The 27,700-nt window shown below is 35.5% G+C and overlaps 3 protein-coding genes across 7 annotated transcripts; 2 read left to right on the top strand and 1 right to left on the bottom strand.

Annotated features, from left to right (window-relative positions):
- The first annotated feature begins 217 nt into the window (after positions 1-217).
- LOC104096751 (uncharacterized) lies at positions 218-4,555 on the top strand. 4 transcript variants are annotated; one of them, XR_011415896.1, is made up of 3 exons: positions 218-2,182; positions 2,455-2,796; positions 3,901-4,037. XR_011415896.1 is itself a non-coding variant. In XM_009603161.4 (3 exons), exons 2-3 carry the CDS (start codon positions 746-748, stop codon positions 4,240-4,242), a joined length of 1,779 nt encoding a protein of 592 aa, XP_009601456.1. In that variant the 5' UTR covers positions 221-451; positions 714-745; the 3' UTR covers positions 4,243-4,555. The 4 variants fall into 4 exon arrangements, 2 of the variants coding, with proteins under 2 accessions (XP_009601456.1, XP_009601457.1); XR_011415895.1 differs by having other exon boundaries at positions 2,418-2,796; XM_009603161.4 differs by lacking the exon at positions 2,455-2,796 and having other exon boundaries at positions 221-451; positions 714-2,182; positions 3,901-4,555.
- Positions 4,556-16,525: 11,970 nt separating this feature from the next.
- On the top strand, positions 16,526-19,604 carry LOC104096750 (uncharacterized). Of its 2 annotated transcripts, none has more exons than XM_070201954.1 (4): positions 16,526-16,685; positions 16,949-17,070; positions 18,121-18,390; positions 18,460-18,705. In XM_070201954.1, exons 1-4 carry the CDS (start codon positions 16,671-16,673, stop codon positions 18,596-18,598), a joined length of 546 nt encoding a protein of 181 aa, XP_070058055.1. In that variant the 5' UTR covers positions 16,526-16,670; the 3' UTR covers positions 18,599-18,705. The 2 variants fall into 2 exon arrangements, with proteins under 2 accessions (XP_070058055.1, XP_070058056.1); XM_070201955.1 differs by lacking the exon at positions 18,460-18,705 and adding an exon at positions 19,294-19,604 and having other exon boundaries at positions 16,527-16,685.
- A 2,240-nt stretch (positions 19,605-21,844) lies between these two features.
- Positions 21,845-27,302, bottom strand: LOC104096749 (cellulose synthase-like protein D1). Its single transcript, XM_009603155.4, has 6 exons — positions 26,438-27,302; positions 25,472-25,901; positions 24,633-25,001; positions 23,798-24,173; positions 23,299-23,695; positions 21,845-23,058 (listed from the first exon to the last, which is right to left on the bottom strand). The coding sequence occupies exons 1-6, from the start codon at positions 27,037-27,039 to the stop codon at positions 22,110-22,112; spliced, it is 3,123 nt and encodes a 1,040-aa protein (XP_009601450.1). The 5' UTR covers positions 27,040-27,302; the 3' UTR covers positions 21,845-22,109.
- Positions 27,303-27,700: the final 398 nt, after the last annotated feature.

Raw genomic sequence — 27,700 nt, 5'->3', positions numbered from 1 at the left:
ATATTTATTTATTATTGAAGTATTTATAGTTTTCAAGAACAATTAATACTAAGAGTAAAATAGAGAAAAATTAATTAATTTAGTTGAGCTTCTAAAATGATAATTAATTTAAGATAACTATTTTTTAGTAACGACGAGGATGGAGTAATTACTTATACTTTCTCTTTCCTTCTCATTCCAAGAATATGCCGTTTTCCTTTTTTACATAGACAGTTTTGCCCTTTGCGTGTGCAGTGGGGTTGAGTTGTATTATACTATGCTTCTCTTTCAATATTCTTTCCTTTGATTCTTTGACACCCTTTTCAGTTTTCCCTGTTCTTTATCAGATTCCCCCAAAATTCCTCCAATTTCATATTAAAATTGCATAACTTTTCTTTTCCTTTTGATCACAAGGTTCTTGCTTTGTTCTTTTGTTTTCTCAATTTACAGAAAGAGAGGAAGAACATTTAAGGTAAGAATTTTCTTGATTTCTGCTCTTGGGTCCCACAAGAAAGATTCTGAACCTTTATTTGTTATAATTTTTTGTTTCTTGTATTTGTTGAGTGTAATTTTATGTGGGGTCTGAATAATTTTTGTGAAAGACTCTGTGTAGCTTGTTAATTTCCTTACTTAGTAGTATGAGCTGGTATTTTGTTTTCTTGAATTGGAAATGGTTGTAATATTATGCAAAGATTGAATCTTTTTGGGGTGTTTTTATGTTGTGCCAATTATAGGATTTGGTAATTGTATATTACTGTTGAGGGGAATGACAAGTTTTGATGTTTCAAAGTATGCACATAGTCCTATGCATAAAGCTACAATCTTGAAAGATTATGCCTCTCTTAGGAAGATAATTTTAGGCCTCCCTAGGCTTTGTGATACAGCTGAAATTCATACTGAAACAGTATCCTTGGCTGAGGAAGCTAAGGCTGATGCCATTTCGGCTGTAATTGATCGACGAGATGTCCCCAATCGTGATACGCCTCTTCATTTAGCTGTCAAACTAGGCGATGAGACTGCAACCGAGATGCTTATGGTTGCCGGTGCAGATTGGAGCTTGCAAAATGAGGAAGGTTGGAGTGCCCTACAGGAAGCTATATGTAATAGAGAAGATGGTGTTGCGAAGATTATAGTTAGGAATTACCAGCCTTTGGCTTGGGCGAAATGGTGTAGGCGGTTACCTCGGTTGATTGGAACAATGAGGAGAATGAGGGATTTTTATATGGAGATTACGTTCAATTTTGAAAGCAGTGTTATCCCTTTCATTTCTAGGATTGCTCCTTCCGATACGTATAAAATTTGGAAAAGGGGTGCAAATTTAAGGGCGGATATGACTTTGGCTGGATTTGATGGTTTTCGTATTCAACGATCTGATCAGAGCATTCTCTTCCTTGGTGATGGTTCTGAAGATGGTAAAGTTAATCCCGGTTCGCTTTGTGTGGTTTCGCATAAAGAAAAAGAAATTATGAATGCTTTAGATGGTGCTGGCGCTCCGGCAACGGAGGCTGAAGTGCAACAAGAAGTCACTGCAATGTCTCAAACGAGCATATTCAGGCCCGGGATTGATGTCACTCAAGCTGTTCTGTTGCCACAAACGACATGGAGGCGCCAAGAGAAAATGGAGATGGTCGGTCCGTGGAACGCTAAAGTATATGATATGCAAAACGTGGTCGTGAGTGTTAAATCAAGGAGGGTGCCAGGTGCTATGACAGATGATGAAATCATCAATTCATGCAATGGAAATGAGGCGGAAAGTAAAGATCTTGATGATATTCTGACAGAGGAAGAAAGAAGACAACTTGATGTTGCTCTCAATGAGAACGGAGATGGCGTTATTGCACACGGGCCTAGTTGTCGTGAACAAATAGACAGAGACATTCCCATTGAGGAGATAAATGGTTGTAGGAATGGTGAGAAGTGTTCTGTTGATATTAGCATGAAGAGGGATGAGTATAGACGAGGAAGAGATGCCGAAGCTTCTTCATCTAGTAATGCTGAAAGTGGAGATTTTCGTAAAGATGGAAGCCGAGAAAAAGAGTATAAGAAAGGATTGAGGCCTGTACTCTGGCTTTCTCCTGATTTTCCGTTGAGAACTGAAGAACTCCTTCCCTTGCTTGACATTTTAGCAAATAAAGTTAAGGCTATCCGGCGATTGAGAGAAATGCTTACAACAAAACTTCCAAAAGGAACCTTCCCGGTTAAGGTATGTTTTGTATACTGGCTCTTGAGGTTTAACTCCTTCTCTGGCACTTCTCTTGTTTGGATTCTCGTTAAGTTTGATTGGTAATATTCTGAACATGCATGCTCTGTTCTTGCCTACCCCCCCCCCCCCCCCAAACAGAAAAAAGCTTAAAATTAGAATATTTGGCTTTTTTTTAAAAATGTTTTGTCAGTTTAGCAATTGAATTATATTCTGATCTACCATTTATTTTCTTTAGAAATATTTATATATGGGTGCCCTGGGTTTTCGTTCAGTGGTAAGGAAGTACAACGCATGATGTGTGAGTCCGGCGCATGTCACGAGTTCGAACCCTGTCGCTAAGGAGCCCAGGTACTTAAGTGGCAGCAAGGTAGAGGGGCGAGCCCATGTTCCTTCAAGTGATCAAAATAATATTTATTTATGTGCTTTAAGGTAAACAGTGAAAATGGTTATCATGGGAAAAGGTTGTCAACTTGATGTTAATCCAGATATAGCTTGGAATATCAAGAAAATAGTTCTCAAATATAGCATTTGCTCTTCCTCTGCAACAACAACAACAACAATCCAGTGTAATCCCTCTGCACCGCACGTAATGAGTGTATATCTGCATAAAAAAGGTGTGCAATGTTCATTTCCCCTACCCTCTTCTCCCTACTGTGAAGCCTTTAAGCCACTCGTTTTGTACTGCTTTTTCCCCGTAACAAGAATGAACAGAAAGGACCATCCAAACAAGCCCTCTTTGAGATGGGGAAAATCTTGCTGTTCGCCATTTATTGGCACTGCAAATCTAACCATTGTGATACAAAACATAATCCCATTTATCCATTTGCTTCCAAACCCCATTTCTTTTAGTATGTTGATAAGGAACCTCAGTTCACATGGTCATATATATGCTTTCAAAATAGCAGCTGTTTCCTTGTCTCTTCCTTGAGTCAAGACGCTTATTAGCAATCAGAACAGCGTCTGCGGTTTGTATCCCTTTAGTAAAAGCTAATTGAGTCTTTGTAACTAACTTGCTGACCACTGTTGTCATCCTTTCTGTTTATACTTTGGCTATTATCTTGTAAACACTCCCGATCAAACTAATGGGTCTGAAATTCATTTAGCTCTTTTGCTCCGTATTTTTGGGGATCAACGTTAAGATGTACCGGTATTCAGTGGCGGAGCCACAGTCAACCAAGGGGTGTCACACACCCCTTTGCCGGAAAATTGTATAGTATTGCTAGATAAAAAATTTTGTTTTATGTCTATTTACTATAGGTTGACTCTCCTTGCTTGATATATTTAATATTTTATATTTTGACACCCCTTAGTGAAAATCCTGGCTCCGCCGCTGCCGGTATTTGCTAGTGTAATTAGTGTTTTGATTGGTGTTACGTGATATTGGATAATACTTGCTTCAGGAATTCTTCATCTTTGAAGCACTTGAAGAATTTCGAGTGAAATCGTCGAAGACTTTCTTCAGGAATTCTTGATCTCTGAAATACTTGTGATGTCAATTTTATTCCCTTGCTTCCCCTCTTACTCCCACACGATTCATCCGTTTCCTTTTGAAATCGTTCGTCATGAATTAGTGACTTCTCAATATAAATTATTCTAAAATATAGTTAGTCTTAGATATGTGAACGCTCATCTGCATGCGCACAAAGGGATCCCTAATCTTTTGCTTTAAATACATTTATATCAAGTAGTCCTTTGCTGAGAAGCCCTTGTTATTTCAGGTGGCAATTCCGGTGGTTCCAACAATTAGAGTTTTGGTTACTTTCACTAAGTTTGAAGAATTACAGCCACTGGACGAGTTCTTAACTCCTCCTTCGAGTCCTACTCCTTCAGGCAAAGAGAGTCCACCCGAGGTGCAGCCCTCAAGTTCATCTTGGTTTCAGTGGATAAAAGCCCCTTATCAACGGCCTAGTTCGTCTACTGGCAGTTCAAGTAGTTTGACAAACGACGTTCAAGTTCCATTTGCAATCCCTCGAGATTACACATGGATCACAGCAGAAGCTAAGAAAAAGAAAATGCAGGAAAAGGAGAAGGCAAGAAAAGGGAAGAGTAGGAAACAGTAGGCGAAGAAGTCGGCTAGCTAAGTGGATTTTTTTTCTTAAAGCAGATCATGGACTACCAAAGGAGATAGTTGCTTTCTTAATTGACTGATCTTATTGGGGGGGCTATGTTTATAATATCTTGGCAATTTAGTAAATCATTGTGGGGTATAAGGTAGGCGTAAGGTCTGCGTACAACTACCTTCTCCAGACCCCACATGTGGGGTTATACTGGGTTGTTTGTTGTTGTTGTTGTTGTTATATTGTGGGGGGTATAAAAGCTCAAAATATAAGATTTTTTCAAATGTTTGTAATTAAAATGCAGCAATTGGTTTGATTTCCCTGTGTATATATATATATATATATATATATATATATATATATATATATATATATATGGTAAATTCTGCATAGTAGATCCTTGCGTTGACCCTTTCCTTAATAAGAACTGGGGTGTCATTCGCTCGTAATTCATAAATGGATAAATGATTGGCCAAAGGGATATTGTTTTAGTTAATGTGTCACAAGCTTACTCCTCTCTTCTTTCTTTTTACCCGACGTATTATATTATTTTCCTTTAAAGTTATTGGTATGATCTTGTAGCGAATAATATTCTCTGTTCCATTTTATGTGGCATTATTTTCTTATTAATTTGTTTCGAAAAGAGTGATATCTTTTTGTATTTGGAACAAATCAACTTCAAACTACTTATTTTATCCTTAATGATATATTTTTATAGCCATCGAAATATCATGACATGTTTACACGATAAGTTTCAATTTTTTTTTTTCCCCCTTAAATTCCAAATACCGTCACATATATTGAGATGGAGGATGGACTCATTTATATATTACGAGGGATGCAAATAGCAATACTCATTTCCTATAGTGCTATTTTCATAACTTTTAGAACTATTGGAAGAGAGTGTGTGACTGATTTCTATTAGGGTCATGCATTTTGTTATGTTAATTGGTAAAGGTTCTCTTTGGTTTGTTGGTTTCCTTTGGTTAAGTTGATGAGCCATTTGTTGCCTCTTAATTTCACATGATTTTTTTATTTTAGTAAACAATCACCATTGATCATTGATGTGCAAAAAGTTAGCATATTGAGTTTGGCATCCTAAACTTTGTACATGATCATTGAGATGTGACTATCACTCTATATCCTAACTAAAGGATAGCAAAAACAAAGTTAGCTCAAGGAGAATCATAGATGATGTTAGATGGTTTTGTGTGCTTTATTCTGAAGGTAGGTAAGTTCCATTTGTCCATATTTACCAGGCCCCTTATATGGCTAGGAAGATCAGAGAAAAGGTTGAAGATCTTGTTTCCTTCAATTATGTGACTCAGAGTTGCTAAACTGTCGGCTGATCTATTAGCTTCTCTGAAGCAATGATTGATGTTGAAGTTGTGATCTTCAATCATTTTCTGGATCTCTTTTACTTGGTTGCTAATATTCCATGGAGGTTTCCACTCCGTTTTGGCACATTTGACCATTATGAGTGAGTCAGATTCTCACGTGGCCCTTTCTAGACCTTTGTCGACACACCATTTCAAACCAAAGAGTAGTTCTTCAGCTTCTGCGTAATTACTGGTGCCTGTTCCTAAAGAGATGGAGTAGGCAACGATGAAATTTCCTTCTTGGTCTCTAATAATACCTCTCCCTCCACATTGCCCATTAGAGCAACTTCCATCACTGTTCAGCTTGACTAATTGAGCAGGTGATATGATCCATTTCACCTGGAAGCTGCTAGTCTGTTGAATGTGTGCTTCACAGGCTATGTATATGCTGCTCCAGCTATCTCCAATACGAACTCTACTAAAATGTTTCTTGATTATCTACAAAAGAAAATTAATGATATTAGAACTAGTTCTATATATTGAGGGTCTAGTCTCTTCAAACTTGTTGCAACATCTTGATTTACAGAGCTCCCAGCAAATGATAAGTGAGAGATTCTAGGTGATGAATCTCGCAATTGGATTGGATGATTTGTGGTTCCACCAACTCAAAAGAATCATGCTCAGGCTGTTGAAATTCCAACCAACACCCAAAGGTCCCGCAAATTTCCTCCAAAGTTTCCTAGCAAGATCACCTTGACAGAATAGGTGATTAATGTCCTCAAGCTCACTTCAGTTGATAGCAGGGTTACAACAATAACAATGGGGGTTTAGAGTAATTCCAAGCCTAGCCACTCTCTTGTCAGTGCAGAGTTTATTACCAACTGCTCTCCATAAGAGAAAAGACATCTTGAATGGCATGTCCTTTGTCCATAAATTGCTATAGAAAGGGTTATGGTCGTTCATTTGCCTAATAGAATTCCAGGTAGAGCTGATGGTAAAGTTTCCTGAGTTGGAAAGGCTTAGCTTTATCATAGCAATTGATGTCTAATTCAATGTCCAAGGATAAAAGATGATATTTGGTGTCTTTATTGGGTTGAATGGTGAACATGTTCCAATTCCAGGTGTTGTGCTGAAGAATTTCATTCAGCTTAATGTTAGACAGGGGGACCTCTGAGGAGTAATCTTGTATAGGGGTTCCAATGGGCACCAGTTGTCAAACCAAAAGGAGACATCTTTTTCCAATGTTCCAAATAATATTGAGCTCCATTTCTTCTATGATGTCACAATAGGGTTTCCAGTTTTGCGAGTTCCCCTTATTCCAGTTAATAGTAATAGGGTGCTTCAAATCACAGTATTTAGCAACCATGAAGGACCCCCCAGAGAGAGTTTGTTATTCTAAGGTTCCACCAATGTTTAGCTCTAAAGGCTTTGCAGGTATCAGTGAGCCTCCTAAAATTAGCAACACCTTCACAATAAGGGTAGCACAAGTTCTTCCATGCAGCCCTCTTCCATGTAGCCCAGTGATACTTTCCTCCACTATCTTACCCTTACCATAAGAATCTGGATACAAATTTCTCTATGAGCTCTAGGGTTCCTTTGGGTGGATTCACTATAGCCAGTAGATATATAGGAAAAGCCAGAAGAACATGTCTGATGAGGATAGCTCTTCCCCCAGTGGAGAGGAGTTTGGTATGCCATCCTCTGATTCTACCAATGACTTTGTTCACAATATCTTAATAAAATTCAATCTTCTTTCTCCCTGTTGTGAGAGGGCATCCCAGATATTTGATGGGGAACTTTTGATATTTCATGCCAGTGATAGCCTTCATTTTGTTGATAGTGACCAAATTGGTCTTGGTGCTCATTGCAAAACAACTCTTGTTATTATTGACGAGTTGCCCAGAGATCTTCTCATAATTAGTTAAGGTACTCAATACCAATCTCATGGACCTCTTGTTTCCATTACAGAATAGAATTGTGTCATCTGCAAAATAAAGATGGTTAACTTTAGGACAATTAATATTCATATAAAAACTTTTGTAACTCACTCTATTATGAAGATTGTTCATCATTTGAGAAAGAATTTCAGCACTTAAAATAAAGAGGGAAGGGGAGAGAGGGTCTCCCTTCCTTAAGCCCCTCTCAGATTGGAAGAACCCATTTCTTCTCCCATTAACCAGCACAGAATACCAATTATTGGAGATATACTTGTGAATAATCTCAATCCACTGCTCACTGAAGTCCATCTTCTTTAAAATTTTCCCAAGGAAGATCCACGAGACTCTATCATACGCTTTGGTCATATCACGTTTCAGAACAACATTGTCTCCCCTATTTGATTTGTTGATGTCACTGATGATCTCATGTGCAAGGAGTATGTTTTTTGAAATTGATCTCCCCTTAATGAAGCCATATTGGTTCCTGGAGATGACCCTGGGTAATATACTGTAGAGCCTGGCATTGAGGATTTTAGAAATGATTTTGGAAGACACATTACAAAGGCTAATTGGCCTGAGGTCTGAGAAACTTTGGGGGTGATCAACTTTAGGAATCATGACAATATAGGTGTGAGTGTAGAATTTGGCAAGTGTGGAGACTCTAAATACATATTTCACATCATTATACACATCCTTAGATATAATGTCCCAACACTTGTGGTAGAACATCCCACGAAGGCCATCAGGCCCTAGGAGCTATTGGCATCAATGGATAACACAGTGTTTGTAACTTCTTGGAGAGTAGGAATGACACTGATTCTAATGTTATCATCATCAGTAATACATCTTTCAATACAGTCTAGTGCTCTAAAATCAGTGATGCTAGAGTCTTCAAAAAAGAGGTTCTTGTAAAAGTTCACAGCTCTCTCAGCAATAGACTCATAATCTTCAAGCCAGTTACCTTCTCCATCTTGAATTCTTCTAATTGTCAACTTTCTTCTTTTCTCTTTGATAGTCGCATGGAAGTAGGCAGTATTGGCATCACCCTTATTGGACCATTTAACTCTAGCTTTTTGGCTCAAAATAGAGTCATGAATATTTAGGTGTCTTGTAAACTTTGCTTTACTATTAGATAGTTCACATCTATTCTGTATTATTAGTCATGCAGATCTCTTCTCGGTCCCTGATGAGGTTATCCAATCTTTTAAGTTCCTCAAAGATATCTCCAAAGGTTGCCCTGGACCATGTACTAAGTGCCTTAGTAGTGTTCTTGATCTTCTGACGCATGATGTATAAGGGATTGACTTAGATGTAAATACTCCAACTGTTCTGCACTACCTGTGTGAAATCATGGTGTTCAGTCCAGAATTTGAGAAACTTGAAGTACTTGGTTCCTTGTGTATCTTCATGATGTAGCTTCACTAGAAGTGGAGCATGATCTGAGCAGAATCTGGATAGGTGTGTGACAACTGTGCTATTGAGAATATCAAACCAACCGAAATTGTATACCAATCTGTCGAGTCTCTTCCATATAGTGAGGGGCGGATCCCTGTTATCACACCAAGTAACTTTAGCACCAGTAAAACCAGCATCTTGTAATCCACACTCATTTAGACATTCTATGAAGTCCAGACTTTCCTCTAGTCTGTGAGGTCTGCCACCTAGATTTTCTTCGCTACTAGTGATCATATTAAAGTCACTAATGACCCCCCATGGTTCTTGGGTGGTAGTAGTTAAGTTCCTTAGATCTGACTAAAAAACCCTTCTCAATTCTTCTGAGCATTTAGCATAAACAATTGTTAAAAAGAAGGAGGGGCAGTTATTGTGGTCAGCCTTAATGTGAACATGTTGTTCTTTGTCTTAAAGGATAGTAATGTTGATGTCGTTAGTCCAGAAAAGCCATACCTTGTTAGAGCAATTAAAGAAGGCATGTTGCATTCCCAGCTTTCTTTTGAATTTCTCAATCTTGCCACTATCCACCATAGGGTCTTATAGGTAGATGAGGGGAAGTTGATATTAAAATTTAAAAGTTTGGAGTCTCTCAAGAGATCCTTTGAACCCTATACCCCTAATATTCCACGATATTGTATTAATCATGGGAAGTATTAGGATTTGGGAGGGCTTTGATATGCCACTGAAGAGTCAATAGAGCTATCTCTGAAAAATTGACTCCCTCTAATGTTGTGTTGATTCCTTGGGGACAGGTTGTTGATATTGGAGAAATTAGTCTGCTCTTTGTCTCGCGAGCAGAGTGACTCCTCAGAGTAGGAATTTCTTATATCCCCCATGTTCACTTCATCATCGATAGAGATTTTTCAATATCCTCTTCGATACATTTCATAAACATTTCTTGGTTGAGCTTGTCACCAGATACCATATCCAACTCTTGCACTTGGCCAACTGTAACATTAAAAAGCTATTCCATTGAGTCTGGAGTTCAGCCTCAGGATTTTGATGTACATTTCCCTCTTGCTCCTTCAGTATTTCCAGATCCTGGCCTTGTTGGTCAGACTGGATATCTTCTTCCTGATGTAAGAAGTCGTCTGCATTAAAGGGAAGTTTATGGGGATCCATTGGGGTACAATCTTGGGTACTTGATCCTCCCCCTTAGTAATAACCCCTTTAGTGATACTAACTTTGTCTTTGAATCTCTGTTTCTTGGAAGGCATCCTTTTGCTCTTATTGGCATCATCATTATTCGAGGAATCCTTGTTGCTTTGTGTTTGTTGATTAGTGTTCTCCATATAAGTCGAGGTTTCATTTATATTCTTCTGGACTATAAGATTATGGTGGTGCATTTTGTTCTTGTTTTGCTTTCTTTCCTTTGTTTTGTTGCCATGTTCTCTGTCCCATCTGGGGTTCATGCCAAAGATAAAGTTAGAGTCTTCCTCAGCTTTGCCTTGCACAATGTTCTCCTTATTTGTGCTAGTCTTCATCGTTTGCTCCATTATTTCCTGCTCAGCTAGTTGATTGAATATATTGCTATTTGTTGCCTTGACTTATGACTTGATTCTCCTAACTGGTTTGTGGGTTCCTCGGAGAAGAACTCCGATTGATGTTGTTTTTGCATTTTTCTTTTCTTTTATCCACTTGTTGCCATCATTCCTCCAAGGTAGATGTGGAAGCCTTGGTGCCTTGTTTGTCTCTCATATTTATATCGACTTCCATTTGTTGTGTTCCATGCTTGTACTGATAATACTAGAAGTGGCCTTATTGAAACTATATATGTTGCCTTTGTTGATCTGGTTGTTGTTGTTTCTCTCAGATTGTTGGTTCCTCTTTTCTTCTTTTGCTAGCTCCTTATTTTGGGTATCCACATGATCAGTTTTGGGAGCACATTGACAGACCTCCCTTGTGTGACCTTGGATTCTAAAATGAGAGCAAAAGAGGGTCACTGTTTCGTATTCAAGTTTTTGATTGAATGTCTCCAAAATACCTTTTGGATTCTGAATGGACACCTGAACTTCTGTGATCAGAGGTTTCAATAAATCTATCTCAATTCTCATTTTTTCTATTGTTGGTCTGGTTTTTGTCTGAGTGGCTTTATCCATGACAATTGGTGTTTCAATAGGCCCAAAAATTCTACAGAGGGCTGCCTACTCGTAGTAATGTCATGGAAGATCTGGTAGATTGATCCACACCGGTGCTAGAGACGTAGCCTTGTTTGGTTTGAAATTAGCGGTCCACCTCTGTATCTTCATGGAATGATCTTCGCCAAGTTGTATAAAGGTATATGAGGCTATTAAATTGTAGTCTTCTTCATTCTCAACATCAATGAAGACATGTTTAGCATCTTTGGCCCAAATTTTCACATGCCCTTTAGTAGGCATAATTCTCGCGAAATCTGCCCTAATTTTGTCAATTTGGTGGCGATTTCGATCGAAGTTACCTATTAGATTCCATTTGCAAGTCTCAGCTAGTAGATCATATTCTTCCTTTGTGAATGTGACAACTAGTTTCCCATTGATGATTTCATGCTTCCTGTGTTGGAGTTTGATTCTGTCTTTATTTGTAGATTGCGCCTTCAGCCCTAGGGCTCCTCTGTACGTAGCCTGATCTTCTGGGTTGAGATTTTTCCCCACATTCACAACTTGATTGTTAATTTTGTGGTTTCTTTGGGAATTTGTGGTAAGGGGTGGGAAATTCGTAACATCTGGTGGATCTGGGGACTTGTGTGAGCTCTTTCCTAACGGAGGAACGTAGAAACTCATGATTGAGTTTCGAGGGAGATAGCCGTTTCTGGCTAGATATTACCGTTATCGAAGAAAGAGAATGGAGACGAGAGAGAAGAGGACTCAAGAATCCGTCACTGCAGGCAATAACAATGTATTATTGAATTGGGTACAATTTCACATGATTCATTGCTTATGTTGCTATGTATTTATATTGTCATTATATAGTGTACATAGTTTATATACTCGAAAATGTTCTCTGCCTAAGTCATTCATTTATTAATACCTATCCCTAAGATAAAAAGTCTGTCCATTTACTCTTTTCCACTTAAATATCAAGATTTTGTCCCTAACAAGATTCGAACTTGTGACGTGTATTTAACCCAGACATCGCGTTGAATTCTCCATCGATATAAAGGGCATGAGAAAATGCTTTTCCTAAACATAATTAAGCAGTCATTCACTATTGAAGAATTATAAATGAAGAGTGACATTTTGGAAAGAAAACTCATTAACTAATAAGGAAGTGCAAAACAGGAATGGAAGAGGAAACACTGAAACGTATCATTTCCGAATTAACGTTAACCCTGCGTCTTATACATAGCAGTAGCGAAATACGATATATAAATAGCATTTCAATATTGCGATTTATATATTGCATTTCGAGATAGCTACAAATCGCAGTCCTGAAGTGCGACTTAAGCTGCACTTTCGGACGATTCACAATAAAGTCATAGCATTTAGTTTGAACTTAAGGAAACCGTTTTTACTTTTTAAGAAATTATTTTTAGTGGATGATTATACATGAAAAAATTAAGTACAAGCTTCTGTAAATGACCGGTATAGAAGATCGTATGGTCGCTTGAGTATTGATTTATAGTTCATAACACCAACCGTGAAAATCACATTGAATAGGTATGCATAATAGTTATTATATAATAAAAACATATAAAATAACTAAAAAGTTATGTCTTTTCTCTCACAAATAATTTTCTTAAAATAAAATAAGTAACCCTTTGAAAAGTTCTTTTCTTAACAAATAAATATTCTTTTTAAAAATAATTTACTAATAAAAGAACATAATTATTTAGAGAAACACAATATAAATAATTTTTTCAATTTTTTATTTTATTATTATTATTTTTAAAAATAAATTAAAAGGTTATTTGGATTTTCTCTCAAAGAGATATCAAATTCATGATAAAAGGACAGCTACATTTAAATAATATTTATATGTAAACCTCATTTATTCTTATGATTTCAGAAATTTTTTCAAGTTAGTAAGTCTAATTCACATATTACAACTTTGAAACTAAAATGTTCACATAATTTCATGCATGCTGCTAAATTATATACCAACAAATCAATCTCATTTGTCAAAATACTACTTTTTATTTTTAATTGTAACATGCATGCAAGACACACCATATATTAAGTGCCATAAGATTTATAGAATTATATTTATAAATAACTACGGATAAGAAACAACATATAAACCATAAGTTAAATAAGAGAAAATAGAACCCATTTTTTTGTTATCAAACCGCTCCAATCTCTCCAAATAATAGCCTGACGCAACTTGACAATATCTCTCGACACCTTCTTTCATAAAATAATACTTAATTTGATGAAAATTTATCAAAGGAGTGTTTGACTTCTTAGAGCCATGTCTATGCGCCTCGTAGATAATTGCTTTAATATTCAATCTTCAAGACCATTATTTTTTTTGTCTCCAATATATTTCTTCAATGAGAATGAACTTGTGTTCAAAGTTTGATGGGGTGAATTTTGAATTGAAAGAAGAGATGGTGAGTTATCTTAAAAAGACACAACCTTAGGAAGAAAAAGAAACATCAGTTGCCTTCTTTTTATTTAAATATTTTATAGTTAATATACTATTATAAATTTATAATATGTGCTGTGCCAAACCAACGTGTCTATAGACTTTTCTAACCATTGTGACTCAATGTAGCAAATTTTCAGTTTTCTTTTCTTTTTTCTTTCAATTTTTGGAATAAAATATTAAAATTATTTAGAAGGGAAAATATATAATTTAGCTTTTAAGTTTAGGGGTTCGTGCTTTTAATATAATATAGATAAATAGATAGATAACACTCACGTACATATAATAATAAAAATTCTACCACTAGACTTGTAATTTAGTGGTACTCCTCTGAATTTATCGCACCATAGATGTGAATTTAATAGAGCTCAATTTGATACAAATTCAATAATAATAATAATAATAATTACTATTATTATTATTCATATCTACCCTCCGTTATACTATGGGGCCATATTTACCCTTACAGTTAGCCAAACTTTTTAATAATACCCTCCACCTAACAGAAAATCACCAGATTAATAAAATAATTATTTTTAAAAAAAATTCATTAACCCAAACCCGTTAAACCCATTATTTAAAAATACGAAACCTAGATTTCTAAGACGTCTTAACACGTTTTATTCATTTAGAGAGAGACCGGGAATGATAGTGGAAGTAGGATAAGTAAGAACTTATATTTTTGGTTATTAGTTGTTCATGGTGGCATTAGGATGTCATGTTATCACTTTAAATTTTTTTGTGTGGTTATAATAGGGCATCCCTTTTGTCTAATGTAATACACACTTGACAGTTAGTTTGTATGTTGGTAACAACTGATATATACTTTAATAATACTTGTGTTTGGTTAATACATTAAGTTAGTGTACTTAGGTTGTTAAGTTGTTTTTCAACTTGTTGGTTTACTTTCTTTCATTCTTGATGAATTCCTCGGACTGTAGCTTGATATTAAATTGAATCTCGTCTCTAATTATTTTCTAGTTTTTGTTCATTATAAGTTCAGTTGTTACTAAGAACTATGGGTATCTCATCCTATATCTTGGAATCTAACTTTGGTTCTTAAGGGGTGATTTGGCGATAATTACTTGTTGCCCAAATGCTTAAAGCAGAATAAGAAAATTATGGTGCGTGAATACTCATCAATAAAGGCTCACTGTTGGAGGAAGAAATACTTCGGTAGCTGCCTTAAGACTTCAGAACTGCCAACCTAATAAGATGCTATAAACATACAAGTCATGGTGGAAAGAGAATCATGATGAATACTTGGTACAGTTCGACATGGTGGGAAAAAACAAAGAGAGAAGCTAGAAGAAAAAAAAAAGAAATTGGACGAGGTAGAATATAATAAACATACAATAAGGATATTAAAAGAATCGGGACACAATGTATAAATGAATATATGGTTGTCGGTATTTTTATGATTTTCACTTCTTGAGTTCAACAAGAGACTACGAAGGAGATGACTAATATGTAAGGAAGAAGTGCAGTAAATAAAAGGGGTTTAATGGGTTATTAATGAGTTTTAAATAAAAGGTATTTTTTAAATTTGGTGACTTTCCGTTAGGTGGAGGGCATTTTAAAAAAGTTTGACTAACGGTAAGGGTAAATATGTCCCGATAGTATAACGGAGGGTAGATATGAAGAATATACCAAATAGAGGGGTATATATGACTCTTTAAACTACAACCAAGACTTATAGATTAGTGGTACAGCGCATGTGAGTTTATCTAACAATAAGTGTGAGTTTAATTCTCACTATTCTATTCTAATTCTTTTTTAACTGATTCTCATATGCAGGGGCGGATCTACCTTACGAGGTTGGGGTACCATGGTACCCGCTCACTTTGTTAAAATTCTTACTATGTACATAATATTTCTGTGAAGAAACGTATAAATGAATAGAATGACACCCAAAAATCACAAAGTGGAAGAGAGTGCCATTGGTTCAGCCTTCCCTTTGAAGGCTTTCCTTGGCTTCATGAATGCAAGTTTGATTCCCTGTTGGAGCAACTCCTTTGATTTTTTCTTTTTTCTATTTATTAAGGTTTCCTTTATTTTCAGTTGAGCCCTAGGGCCTCATCTCTTTTCCTTCCTTTTCTATTATTTCCTTCCTTTTATTACTTGCTAAGTCTCTCTTCTTCATTTTTTTAACTTTCAGTCCTTATTTTGTTTCTATCATTATACTTTACTTTATGAACAATTATTTTTTATAGGTAATTTGAATTGTTTTTAATTAGCATATAATTTTTTTATTTTTAATGAAACGATATTAATTTATATATTGAAATATAATTTGAGCAATATCTTCTATTGGATTTTAAAAAAAATTAAATAGCTTGATTGATAGTCGCTTTGAGACGAATATCATAGGTTGAATGTTGAAGGTTTTTCTTTGAAAATAATTGTCATATAACTCAACAATTAAGATGGAAAAATAAACAAAGAACAATACAAGTAAATTAATCTAGTCAAACAATGAATATATAGTGTAGTTAAGGTATTCTTTAAGAAAATATTTATATTGGAGGCGCTCTTTCATGAAATGTTATTTTTCTTTTGCATTTTTATTTAGAATGTGTTTAAATTAAGCGTTACAAATTTGAACTAAAATCGAACTTATTTGCTTTGTGAATGAAAGGCCTATTCAAATTAACCAAAAACTAACCGAACCGGTCCATTATTCATAATCTGTCTTTGTAGTTACTTATATGTATACTGTATGCATAACATGGTGGCACCCGCAACCTTCGAATCCTGAATCCGCCTCTGCTCATATGTAACAAATATGAATATATTACATATCTGTTACTCGATAGGTGAAATAATATCACACACAAATGACACAATATATTATATACATGTGACTCGATTGGTGAAATATATCACACACACGTATAATCTTGTAAATCGGATTAAATTTAAAGGAAGAAAAAAGATAACTTCCTTCCGTAAATCCCATGCATTTTCCATGCAAATCGAGCATATAAAACGTATCTGTCTTCTTTACCATTCTTTTAGGAATTCTAATAACCACCCAAATTAAATCTCTAATCCTCATCCTTCCTCTATATTTAGAACTAATCAACTCTCTTTCCTTTTTAAAAAACTGACTTCTTTTGCTTTTTATGAAACTATTGTTCCTGATTCTATCACTTTGAAAATGGCCTTCAGAATGGTAAGGAAAAGAAAATCCATTATTATTATCCTCCTTCTTCTTCTTCTTTTGTTGCATTTTTTTTTAATGTTAAATGGCAAACTCTTATGTCTTATAGTAATAAGACTGAATTACTAGATCTTTTATTGTTTATTTAAATCTCGGTATATATTGAAAAATATAAAATCTACTATTTTTACTATTTTTAAATCTCGGTACTAAAAAAATGTCTTTATTATTGACGATAACTTCTGTATTTATTATTGCCTACGTTGTTGTAGCAGAGGTACTGGAAATCTGTGGTGAATGCTGTGGAGGCAAATCGCTCATTTGCTTCTTCTACTGCTCCAAAATTTGCTAGTGATGGTTCTATGCATAATGCTAATCCTACACCTCCCAAATCCAAGTTTGTCTCTTAATCCTACCCTATAATTTAATCTTTTCTATTGCATTTAACCTTATATTTAGGAATTTATATTGGATATGGAACTTTTTTAATTATGATTTGTCAAAGAAATTCTTGATGTCCTAGCAAATATTTTTGATAATCTGCCATAAGCTAAGTGTCTAGAAGGGGAATCTTGGAGCAATGATAAAATTGTCTGATCTATATGTCACGGATTCAAGTCGTGGAAGCGGCCACTAATATTAGGTTAGGTTGTCTACATCATATATCCCTTGGGCTGCGGACCTTTCCCGTCCCCTGCATGAACACGTGATACCTTGTACGCTTGGTTGCCTTTTTTATTTTTGGCCATAAGTGTGTAACAACATGTACGTTGACATAGTAATATTATAGATTCCATAATAAACTTGAATGGTAAGGAAGAAAACATGATTTGTTTTACAATATCTTTCTAAAATATTCAGGGATCAAAATGGCATTTTTTTTAATGATTGTACTATAAAAAACAAAAAAGAATCACTATTTAGCAGGGCATGCAAATGTAGAGTTGGTCCAGGTAAAGTATTTTCTGTGTCACATTTTATATGATATTATTACTAGCTAAAGAATCAATTAATTATAAACTATTGTATTTTTAGAACACGTCTAAAATTTAGTTATAAGAAGTGCAATTGATAGTGCTTTTCTATTGTTCTTAAATATGAAAAATCATCTTTATAAAGACAAAAAAATTAATTAATACTATCTGAATTCACAATGAAAATTAGTCATTTTGACAAATGTACTCCAAACCCCATTCATTATGTTAATGACAGACAATACAGTCCTTAATATTTGATCATCATGAATTATATGTAAATAGCATGCCAGATTTATTATTTACTTTTTCTAGCCAGTAAATATAGATTATATAGTAATTAACTAATTATACACAATTTTACAAATATTATACATGAATTATACATATAATATACCACGACCTGCTATTTTTAGTTTAAACTGTTGGATAGAGAACTATATTGGTTAATTGTTCTTCTGTTTTTTTTAAAGGTTTTCTATGAGTGGAGATTTGGCACCAGTGTATGTATTGGGTGGAACCCTATCAGTGGCAATAGCATTGTGTTTATTCACAATGAAACAGCAGTTGTTTCATGGTCCAGGAGTTTATATCAACAAAAAGAAGAGAGAAAATCTTGCTGAAGTTGATTTTCCAGATGCAACAGCTGGTTCTGCTAATAAGTATATTGACAAGTCTGTCTTGAGGAAAGTTGGCCGAATCCAGGAGCCTAATCCTGCCTTTGACCTTGACCCTTACACCAGGTATTTTTAGCCGCTCCCAAAAATAATAGCCAACAATATATATATATATATATAAAATATACATTTTAGGTTCACTTTTTGGCTAGCAAATGGGAAATCACGAGTTCGAGCCGTGAAAACAGCCTCGAAGAAATGCAGGGTAAGGCTGTCCACAATAGGCCCTTGTAGTCCGGCCCTTCTTCGGATACCACGCATAGCGGGAGCTTAGTGTACCGAGCTGCCCTCTTACAGAAATGCAGGGTAAGACTGCGTACAATATACCCTTGTGGTCTGACCCTTCTTCGAACCCCGCGCATAGCAATTAATTTCGATTTTATATCTTGCCCAATAAATAATGTAAAACATGTGTCTTTCCTATAAACTTTGATCGTTTAACTATGGTTAAATGAGGAGTATATATCATCACCATCAAGGAGTCCCGTGGAATGGATAGGATACTCCACCATTAACAAGTCGGTTTCGAGCTCTGAAAATGGAGTAACCCCTAGTAAGAAGCTTTCCCCGACCCTTACTACTCGGTGCAAAGTAGATTAATCGGCCAGTAGGTTTCAAATACTATATGGTTATATAAAACATGTTTCTTTCGTATAAACTTTTATCATTTAACTACGGCTAAATGAGGAGTATAGGACTTAATCCCTTCACCATTTACAAGTTCGGTTTGAGCCCTGGGAACGGAAAACCCCCTGGTAGGAAGCTTTTCCTCTCACATTAACATGGGCTCTACTTGGTGCAAAGTGGATTAGTTGGCCAGTAGGTTTCAGATACTATATGGTTATATAAACAAAAAAGATATACATTATCACTTTAATTTGTACTAACTTTTATGATTAAATTACTTGATTTGGTATAAAATACCAGGCCAAATCCTTTAAAAAAAATATTTTTTTTGTACTTTGGCAGGCCAAGAAAAGTTGAGTCCCTGAAGTCAGTTGGAGCATGAGCCAATAATGGAAAGCTTAACCACACAAGTTCTTTGAAAATGTGTTTCCCTTTTTCTAATTTAGTTTTGCTCCCATTGCACTATATATATTTTGTCAATAAAAGTATCATAAATTTGAGGAGAGTAGATTTCGTCTTCCCTTATTGTTTTTGGTTCCGTTTTTTTTTTTCAATTTTCCTTCTATCTCCTTCTGTTGAATTTTTTAGATTTGTAGTACTGTATTAAATTTTTTATTTTATTGCTATTAATAAAAGGCATTTTAATTTGATTAGTACGTGTGAGCTTTTACTTCTTTTTTGGATGGACTTGGTTTATGATTAAAAAAATTCCATGGGTTCATATGTTGCGGTCTGGAGGATCTATGCCTCATTAGAATGGTGATATTGTCAACTACATACGTCATCGCTTGACTAGGGCCTGAGTGGTCTCTATTGCTCGTATCTGCAAGGAGGCTAATTCGGTAGCTGATGGTTTAGCCAATTTGACCGTTAGTCAAGAGCTTGTTTTGAATAGCATACCTTGTACCTTATACCGTTTCTTCGCATGTTATGGGAGATGTTGGGTTTCATTCCCTCACTTAATTTCTAGCTAGTTTTCTTTTGTTGCTTTCTTTCCCTTTTGTTATAAAAAATAACAATTTATGTGGATGGTTATAATATTTGTTCAACTTTCTACTATTCAATCTCGGTATACTTATCATTTACATGTCAAATACTATTCTCATGGATATTTCATCGTATGGGTAAAAGGCCAAACACAAAAGAAGTACTCTATTAAGACGAATATGATTTGATCTTTATTTGGAGATTAAATTCTACAATAGTGTCTATTTATCTTTAATGCAGAAGAGGATCCGGGAATTAAATCATTTGGGTACAAATTTTAAGATTTTTAGCATTGAACTCATCATATATTTAAAGTTATGGGTTCATATCTACTATTTTTGCAATTATAATGAATTTTTACATACAAATATTTACTCCGCATCAAAAATTATGGGTTCAGTTGAACCTATCGGTAGAATACTATATCCGCCTCTGCTTTAATGCATAAGATGTGCACAGTAAAATATACACCTATACGATATCTCAAGTAACATTTTAAACCATAAAATAATAAATAAAAATGTATTGTCTAAAAAATATAAAAGTTATGTTCTATTAAAATAAACAACTGCTAAAAACATATACTAAAAGAAAAGAATGTCAGAGACTCCCACCGGATTTTATCTTCTTTATCATTAATGATAGATATTTTTTCAACAATATTAGAACATAAATCAAAATGAATTCTTATTACAATATTTGTACAAGAGCTAAATATATACTCTACGAGTTTGCCAGATAGCTTGATAGCTTAACTGACCTAAGCTTAAGTAAACTAAGCTAACCACAGCTTGATATATTTAACAATAGTTCAACATTGGTACTATACCCTTGTCTTTTGTAGCGACCAAGTAAGTCGCCACTATAGATCAGATTTCTTGTAGTGATTGTTTATTCTACTGCTTGCTAATATCCAGACAGTTAAACTTCAATCATTTTGAAACAAGGAGCTGCTTTGATTTTGTTGTCTCAAGCGTAGTCCGGTATACGAGGCATCTCACATTAACGTAGGATTCAAAGAAGGGTCACATCCTTGGGGTGTGACATAGGTATCGTACCGTGATACAAGGATCAATGGTTAATTCCACCGATTGAACTTGTGACCTATAGGTCACACGAAAATAACTTTATCGTTGCTCGACGGTCCCTCCATTGTCTCAAAGTCATTCAAAACACAATATTATTAGAACATAAATACTTTTAGTTAGTCTTGAATATTGCTTTGGAAAATGTAGGGTAAAATTCTATCTAACCTTGTGAAATAATCTGAAAGTTTAAATCCTATCTTTTTGACTCACATTCAAAAACTACAAATAAGAAAGTAAAGGAAAACAAAAAAGAATAACACTGTAAGGTTACTTTAGTCAATATATAATTTGTTCTAGCCATTTCGAAAAGCAAGAAAAAGGAAAACAAAAACCTTTTTGGAAAGTACAAGGTCAATAGAAGAAATATATTTTAGCAAAAAAAAAAAAGAAGAAATATATAATTCAAAATCAGTTGAGTTGCATGAAATATTAAATATGTGTATGTTATAATTAAAATGAGAATAAAATAGGGTAGTTTTGCGGCAGAAAATAGAAAGAAACATATAATAAAAACATCTTGGAGAAACTTGTTCATGTGTAGATTATATTAATTATAGTTTTGTTACACAAAATATTAAAGTATGAACGTATTTGTAACACTTGACATCATAAAGAAAGTATGTATTATAGTCAGACCTTTCTATAACAGTCATCATTTATAACAACAATCAGTATAACGGTCAAGTTTTCGTTGGAACTATTTTTCATATTATGTTATAGTATATGTTCTTTATAACATTATAACAATCAAGAAATATCAAAACAAACGAGGATATTCTAGAAAGGTTTGACTGTGTAAGTTAAAATAGTAAGAAAGGTATGTGTAATTCTCCTTATTCTTTATTGATAAAATACCATTGAGCTATTAACATTCCTCCTTTACATTAACAAAATATGGAGGCCTACAAATCTAAATCTAACTCATATACTTATAACTTTCTGTAATAACAAAAACAATTACAATCTTGGAATTCATAACCTTCCCATTACATAAAAAAGGTTACCCCTTTTTGTAGATCTTCTTATTTCTACGGATTCCTGATCCAACTTGTTTGTGACTGAGGCGCATTAATTCTCGTTTTTCTATATCTTAAAGTTTCCTCCATCAGTATTATTACCTTGAGAAATAGATAACCAAAGTAAGGAAACAGTAATAGCAATAAGCCCTGTCCATATGTATACAATTGTTGGCACTCTTCCTCTTCTTCCCATTAATCCTTTAGCAAATGGATATAAATGTGACAACACCCAAAAGCTGAAAAATGCACCACCAAATAGCCTATTCCATTGTGGTATCACACTGTATACTGTCCTTGCAATACCAATAACAATTGCAGTTAAATTCACCACCAATATTGTCAATGGAAGTATAAATAAACTTGTCCATTTCACTACATGTAAATCAGCATATATGTCTTCATCCTCATCACCAGCAGATTTCGATGTCAATGTAAACGAGATCTCAACGCCTGCTACCACCTTTAAAAGTCCCTGAATTACAGCAGCAAAGTGAGCACTCGTGCCACCGATGAGCCAAAACTGCTCGTTTCGCCATAGCTCCTCAAGGGCTATACCAGACCATTTGACTTCAAGAAGTGATATGAGAACAAGAGTGATAGTAATGAGCAAGAGATAGGAAAGAAACGGTATGCTTAAATTCGATACGATGAATTGTCCGCTGAAGAGGCAAAGTGCTGGAATGAAACAGTAGACAACAAGGAAGATTGAGGTGAAAGGGTAGACACCAACATTGAAGTATGCAATGCGTTGTAAGAACTTAAGACGCGGGCTGGCTAGAGCTGGATTGTTACGAGAGTAGAAAATCTCGACTGAACCAGTTGCCCAACGAAGCACCTGGTGCAAACGATCTGTCAAGTTGATAGGTGCAGTGCCACGAAAAGCATCTCGTTTTGTAATACAGTAGACAGATCGCCATCCACGATTGTGCATTCTGTATCCTGTGACCACATCTTCTGTCACTGATCCATAAATCCATCCTATTCTATCTCCCCATTCTGTTTTGTCCTCAAACCTATGAATCATAAAGACATAAATAAGTGGAAAATAGCTAACAAGTTGATACAACAACAACAACAAATCCAGTATAATCCTACATAGTGGGGTCTGGGGAGGGTAGTGTGTACGCAGCATAAATAACAACCAGATAGTAAGATGATCAAAATGAGAGAAACAACAAGTAGTCATAGAATAGCTAACAAGTTGATAATAATCCGAAAATTAAGTAAAATTGTATAAAGATTCTTCTTTTTACCAGCAAGAGATGACTGCAATAGCCTCAGCTACAGTTGGTGCATCTAGTGGAGGACGCGGAATGAGTAAGGCGCCAGGTGGCCGGCCATTTTTAACAGTGATGTGATCGGCAAGAGGCCGTCCTTGAAATTCAGCTACTGCTATTGACTCAACAAACATCGTCGAATTTCCAAATTGCTTTGGCAAGTTCAAGTCAGGATGTCCTGTTAAAGGTTGTGAATCATCATCTAAGTCTGATGGCATTGTAATATTTTTCGCTTCTTTCTTGTTTTTCCCAAGGAAGCCCGTGTACTCATTAGCTCGTGGCGGGTGGAAACCATAGAGTGCATAGCGCCTGAACATACATCCAGTCCCAACGTATACAGGACCTTGTAGACCATCCAAAGCTCGCATATTTCCTGTTATCATAGCATATAAGAACAAAGGTCATGAGAAATAAGGCTTTTTTACAATCATATTGCGAAAACATTGTCTTACTTGTGGAGTTGCATAATTCTTACCATCAAAAAACACAGTGTTATGGTTAGCATATCGATCAGAGGGATCAATTCCTTCAAATCTTTGAGGGAATTGTAGGTAGCAAATACGATCACCACCACGATCCATCATGTAACACATACCCTCTTGAATGGCCATGGAGTAATAGACGTAATGATCACAATCCAAGTTGAGTATAAATGGTCCATTTGAAAGAATTGCAGAAGCTCTAACCAAGGCGTTCATTGCTCCTGCTTTCTTGTTATGATCATAACCTGGCCGTTTCTCACGAGACACATACGCAAACATGGGAATTCGGATGTCAATACCGGTGAAGTCTAATTGCTTTTCATTTGGACCTCCCATTATTGGATCATTTTCCGGCACCTTGCTCATTATCTACAAGGAAAAGATAAGTACTACAGTCAAACTTCTCTATCGAAATGATCCTCTATAACAACACTTCATTATAACGACCAAGTATTTTTTGGAACCAATTTTTCATGTTATGTCATAACATATGTTCTCAATAACAACACTTTGCTATAGAAGCCAGAAAATATTTGGAATAAATGAGGTTGTTATAGAGAGGTTTGACTATACAATCAGATTTCTCTATAACAACAATCCTTTATAACATCACTTCATTACAACAACCATTTTTTTAAAAACCAATTTCATATTATATTATAACATATGTTCTCTATAACAACACTTCGCTATAGCAGCCAGAAAATGTCCGGAACAAACGAGACTGCTATAGAGATGTTTGACTGTATATGTCAAACGATGACTTGAAAAACAAAGATTTCAATAAACAAGTTTATGATAATAAAGGCCGAGAAGATTTAGTGTTACTTGCAAAATTCCGGCATGATCTCCTTTAGAGTGATCAGCAATAGGACTAAACCAAGTGCCAGGCCAATGTGTGCCATCAGCCATCCAAGTTGCCTTTTGAGCTTTAACATCTTCCCCTCCATTATTCTCCTTTGCTAGTTCCTTTTCCTTCATTTCTTCTTTTGAGTTATACATCTCGCATCTTTTGCGTATAACTTCTGGTAAACCGTTGATCCTGACCTTGAACTCGTCGTATTCCCTCTTGATCCAACGTCGATCCTTCACAAAATCAGGACGCTTCTTGTTTTTCGTTGGATCTGTCTTTTGATTGAAGTAACTGTCTGGATTTCTTGGCTCAATGTTATGTTTTCGACAAAATGGCACCCAAACCTTTAGTTAACCAGCAGAAATACAAGCATTAGTAGTATTACTTTCCATCCAATAAAGCAAAAAATTACTGAAAGTCCTCTATATTTCCTATTGGTATAAGATATCTAATATGGCAAAAAAACTCCTAAACGCATAGGACTTAAAGTAAACGTATTAACAAACGACTAAATTTTCAACTAAAGTAAACGTACTACCATGACTAGCTAAAATTTGATCAAAATTCTAGTATGATTAATTACTAAAAAGAACAGCCCGGTGCACAAAGCATCCTGCATTCACGCTGGATCAGGAAAAGAGCCGCACCCAAGGGGTGTTATGTAAACAACCTAACATAATGGAAGCATTAGTGGCTGCTTCCACGGCTCGAACTCGTGACCTATAGGTCACACTAGACTCCCCTTCAATTGAAATAATTACGAAGTAGATATTAGTTTAATTTAAGATAGACAAGATGAACAAAAATATTTAACCTGAGCAAAGTTGACAGCCTCAGCCATAGCTTCAAAAGTAAGAATAGCACCACCATCATCAGAAATATAAAGAGACAGTTTCTCAATAGGATATTCAACAGCAAGAACTGAAAGTATAGTATTAGCAGTAACAAGAGGAGGTTCTTTATCAGGATCAGCTGTAGAAATAAACACATCAACTCCTGGTAAATCTGATCTACCATGAGGATTCGAAGGCGACGGGCTTTCGAATTTTTCTTTAAGGGCAGCTAAATCAGCAGATCTATTAATGGGGTTAAATTTTGGAAGAATATCAAGAAGCCATGAAAATGCAAACCATAGTTCACATGCTATTGACATTCCCCATAGCCACATTGCATCATAATTTGGATTTTGGACTCGCCATGTCAAAAAACAAATTAATGCCACTAGCCGGATAACAATAAGTAATCTGAAATTGGAATAGAAAAAAAAAGATCAGAAAGCAACCACAAGATGAAACTCATATTACACATGAAAATAAAGGGCAGCTCGGTGCACTAAGCTCCCGTTACGTGCGGGGTCCGGGGAAGGGCCGAAGCTGTTTACACGGCTCGAACCCCTGACTTCCTGCTCACATGCCAACAACTTTACCAGTTACGCTAAGGCTCCCCTTTACACATATTACACATGAATTATATATTATACCCGCTGGCTATTTTTAGTTTAAATGATTGAGCGTGCTGCTATTTAGGTTAATTCTTCAAAAACACTCTCATGCATGTATACATTTTTTGAGCCAAAGAATAATAACTTCTTCATTTTATGATTATTGCCTATGTTGCTCGACCTCTTCGAAAATGTCGATCGGTGCGTCTTGGATCCTCCAAAAATAGTGTATTTTCGAAGGAGTGCGGCAACTGTTTTAGAGAGTCCGCACAACATAGATTATTACCATGAATCACAATTTATATAAATTTCTTTTGTTAACAAATATAAGATTCAAACCTGTAGGGGCTAATGATCTCAGGAGGGACTTTGCTTTTTCTTGTAAGTGGTTTCCATGGTTTGTCCATAAAATCAGACATACTCATTCCAGTATCATGATCATATGATCCTTCATCTTGTTGCCAAAAAGCATTTCCAATACCATATTTTCCTTTAGTTTCGAAAAGCCAACGATTATGATCAAAATCTTGAGTCTGGCTCCTTAGTAACATTGATTTATTATTCGATTTTAGTACAGACATCCTACGATCCAAACCCGATGCATTTCCACCGCGCGCACCACCACCAAAACCACCATCATCATCTTCACCTCCACGACTACCCATTCGCCTTTGGGACTCGGTCCTGAATCTAGACGAGCCATATGGTCCAGGACCATCTGGCTTGTCACCATTTGCATCAGCCCCTGGTTGATTATCCGGGGTTGGTGGCATCATTACTGTATAGTTGATAAAATCATTTTGACTATCGCCTGGGACGTCTAGATCATCGTCCCGGGATAAGCTCACGACGCGTCCACTGGACGTGCGTCGTGAGAATTTGACCGCCTGAGGTGGTCGGTTCGAGGAATCTACTTTTCTTGGATTCGAAGAAGTCGCCATTGCAAATATTTTTCTTCAACTTCTTTTTAAATTTTTTTCTTGTATAAAAATATGCTATAATTCTTGGAAAATTACTGCCAAGAAGAGGTCTGTATTGACATCTTCATGGCTTTTCATGCAATAATTTATGAGAAACATAAAAGAATTGTTAGTAGAATGCACTGTGTTTCTAGATATTGATTAGAAAGTTTTTACCATTGAGATATGGTAAAGTTGCAAAAGGGAAAACAATGCGTTCTTGATATTCCTAAAATTTTGTTCTTGATTTTCAGTGGTTTCAAAGTTTCTTATCACTTTTTAACAAACATCTCTCCACATTTTACTCTTAGCCTCTTCTTCTCTTATATCAACACCCCCCCCCCCCCCCCACACACACACACAAAAAAAAAAAAAATCCCCTCTTTTTTCTCAAATACAGAAAGGTTGTAAATATAGCAAGAAAAAGAAAGGCTAGGAAAAAATACATGCTGAAAAGAATTAATACTACTACTACTACTTATGAAAGAAAGGCAATTTTAGCTAATGATTTCCCCATTGTTAACTAACCAATTCTATTGTTTCTTTTGAATTCACTTGGATTTATTAGCTATATGAATCTTGGGATCTAATGTAAATATTAGAATCTTCGGATTCCTACAAATCCTTTCTTAATTCACTCTAC

Source organism: Nicotiana tomentosiformis, chromosome 5 (assembly GCF_000390325.3).
Source record: "Nicotiana tomentosiformis chromosome 5, ASM39032v3, whole genome shotgun sequence".
In the NCBI taxonomy this organism is placed as follows: Eukaryota; Viridiplantae; Streptophyta; class Magnoliopsida; order Solanales; family Solanaceae; genus Nicotiana; species Nicotiana tomentosiformis.
Note: the sequence above shows the minus strand (reverse complement) of the source record. Positions and strands in the feature narration are given on the sequence as shown.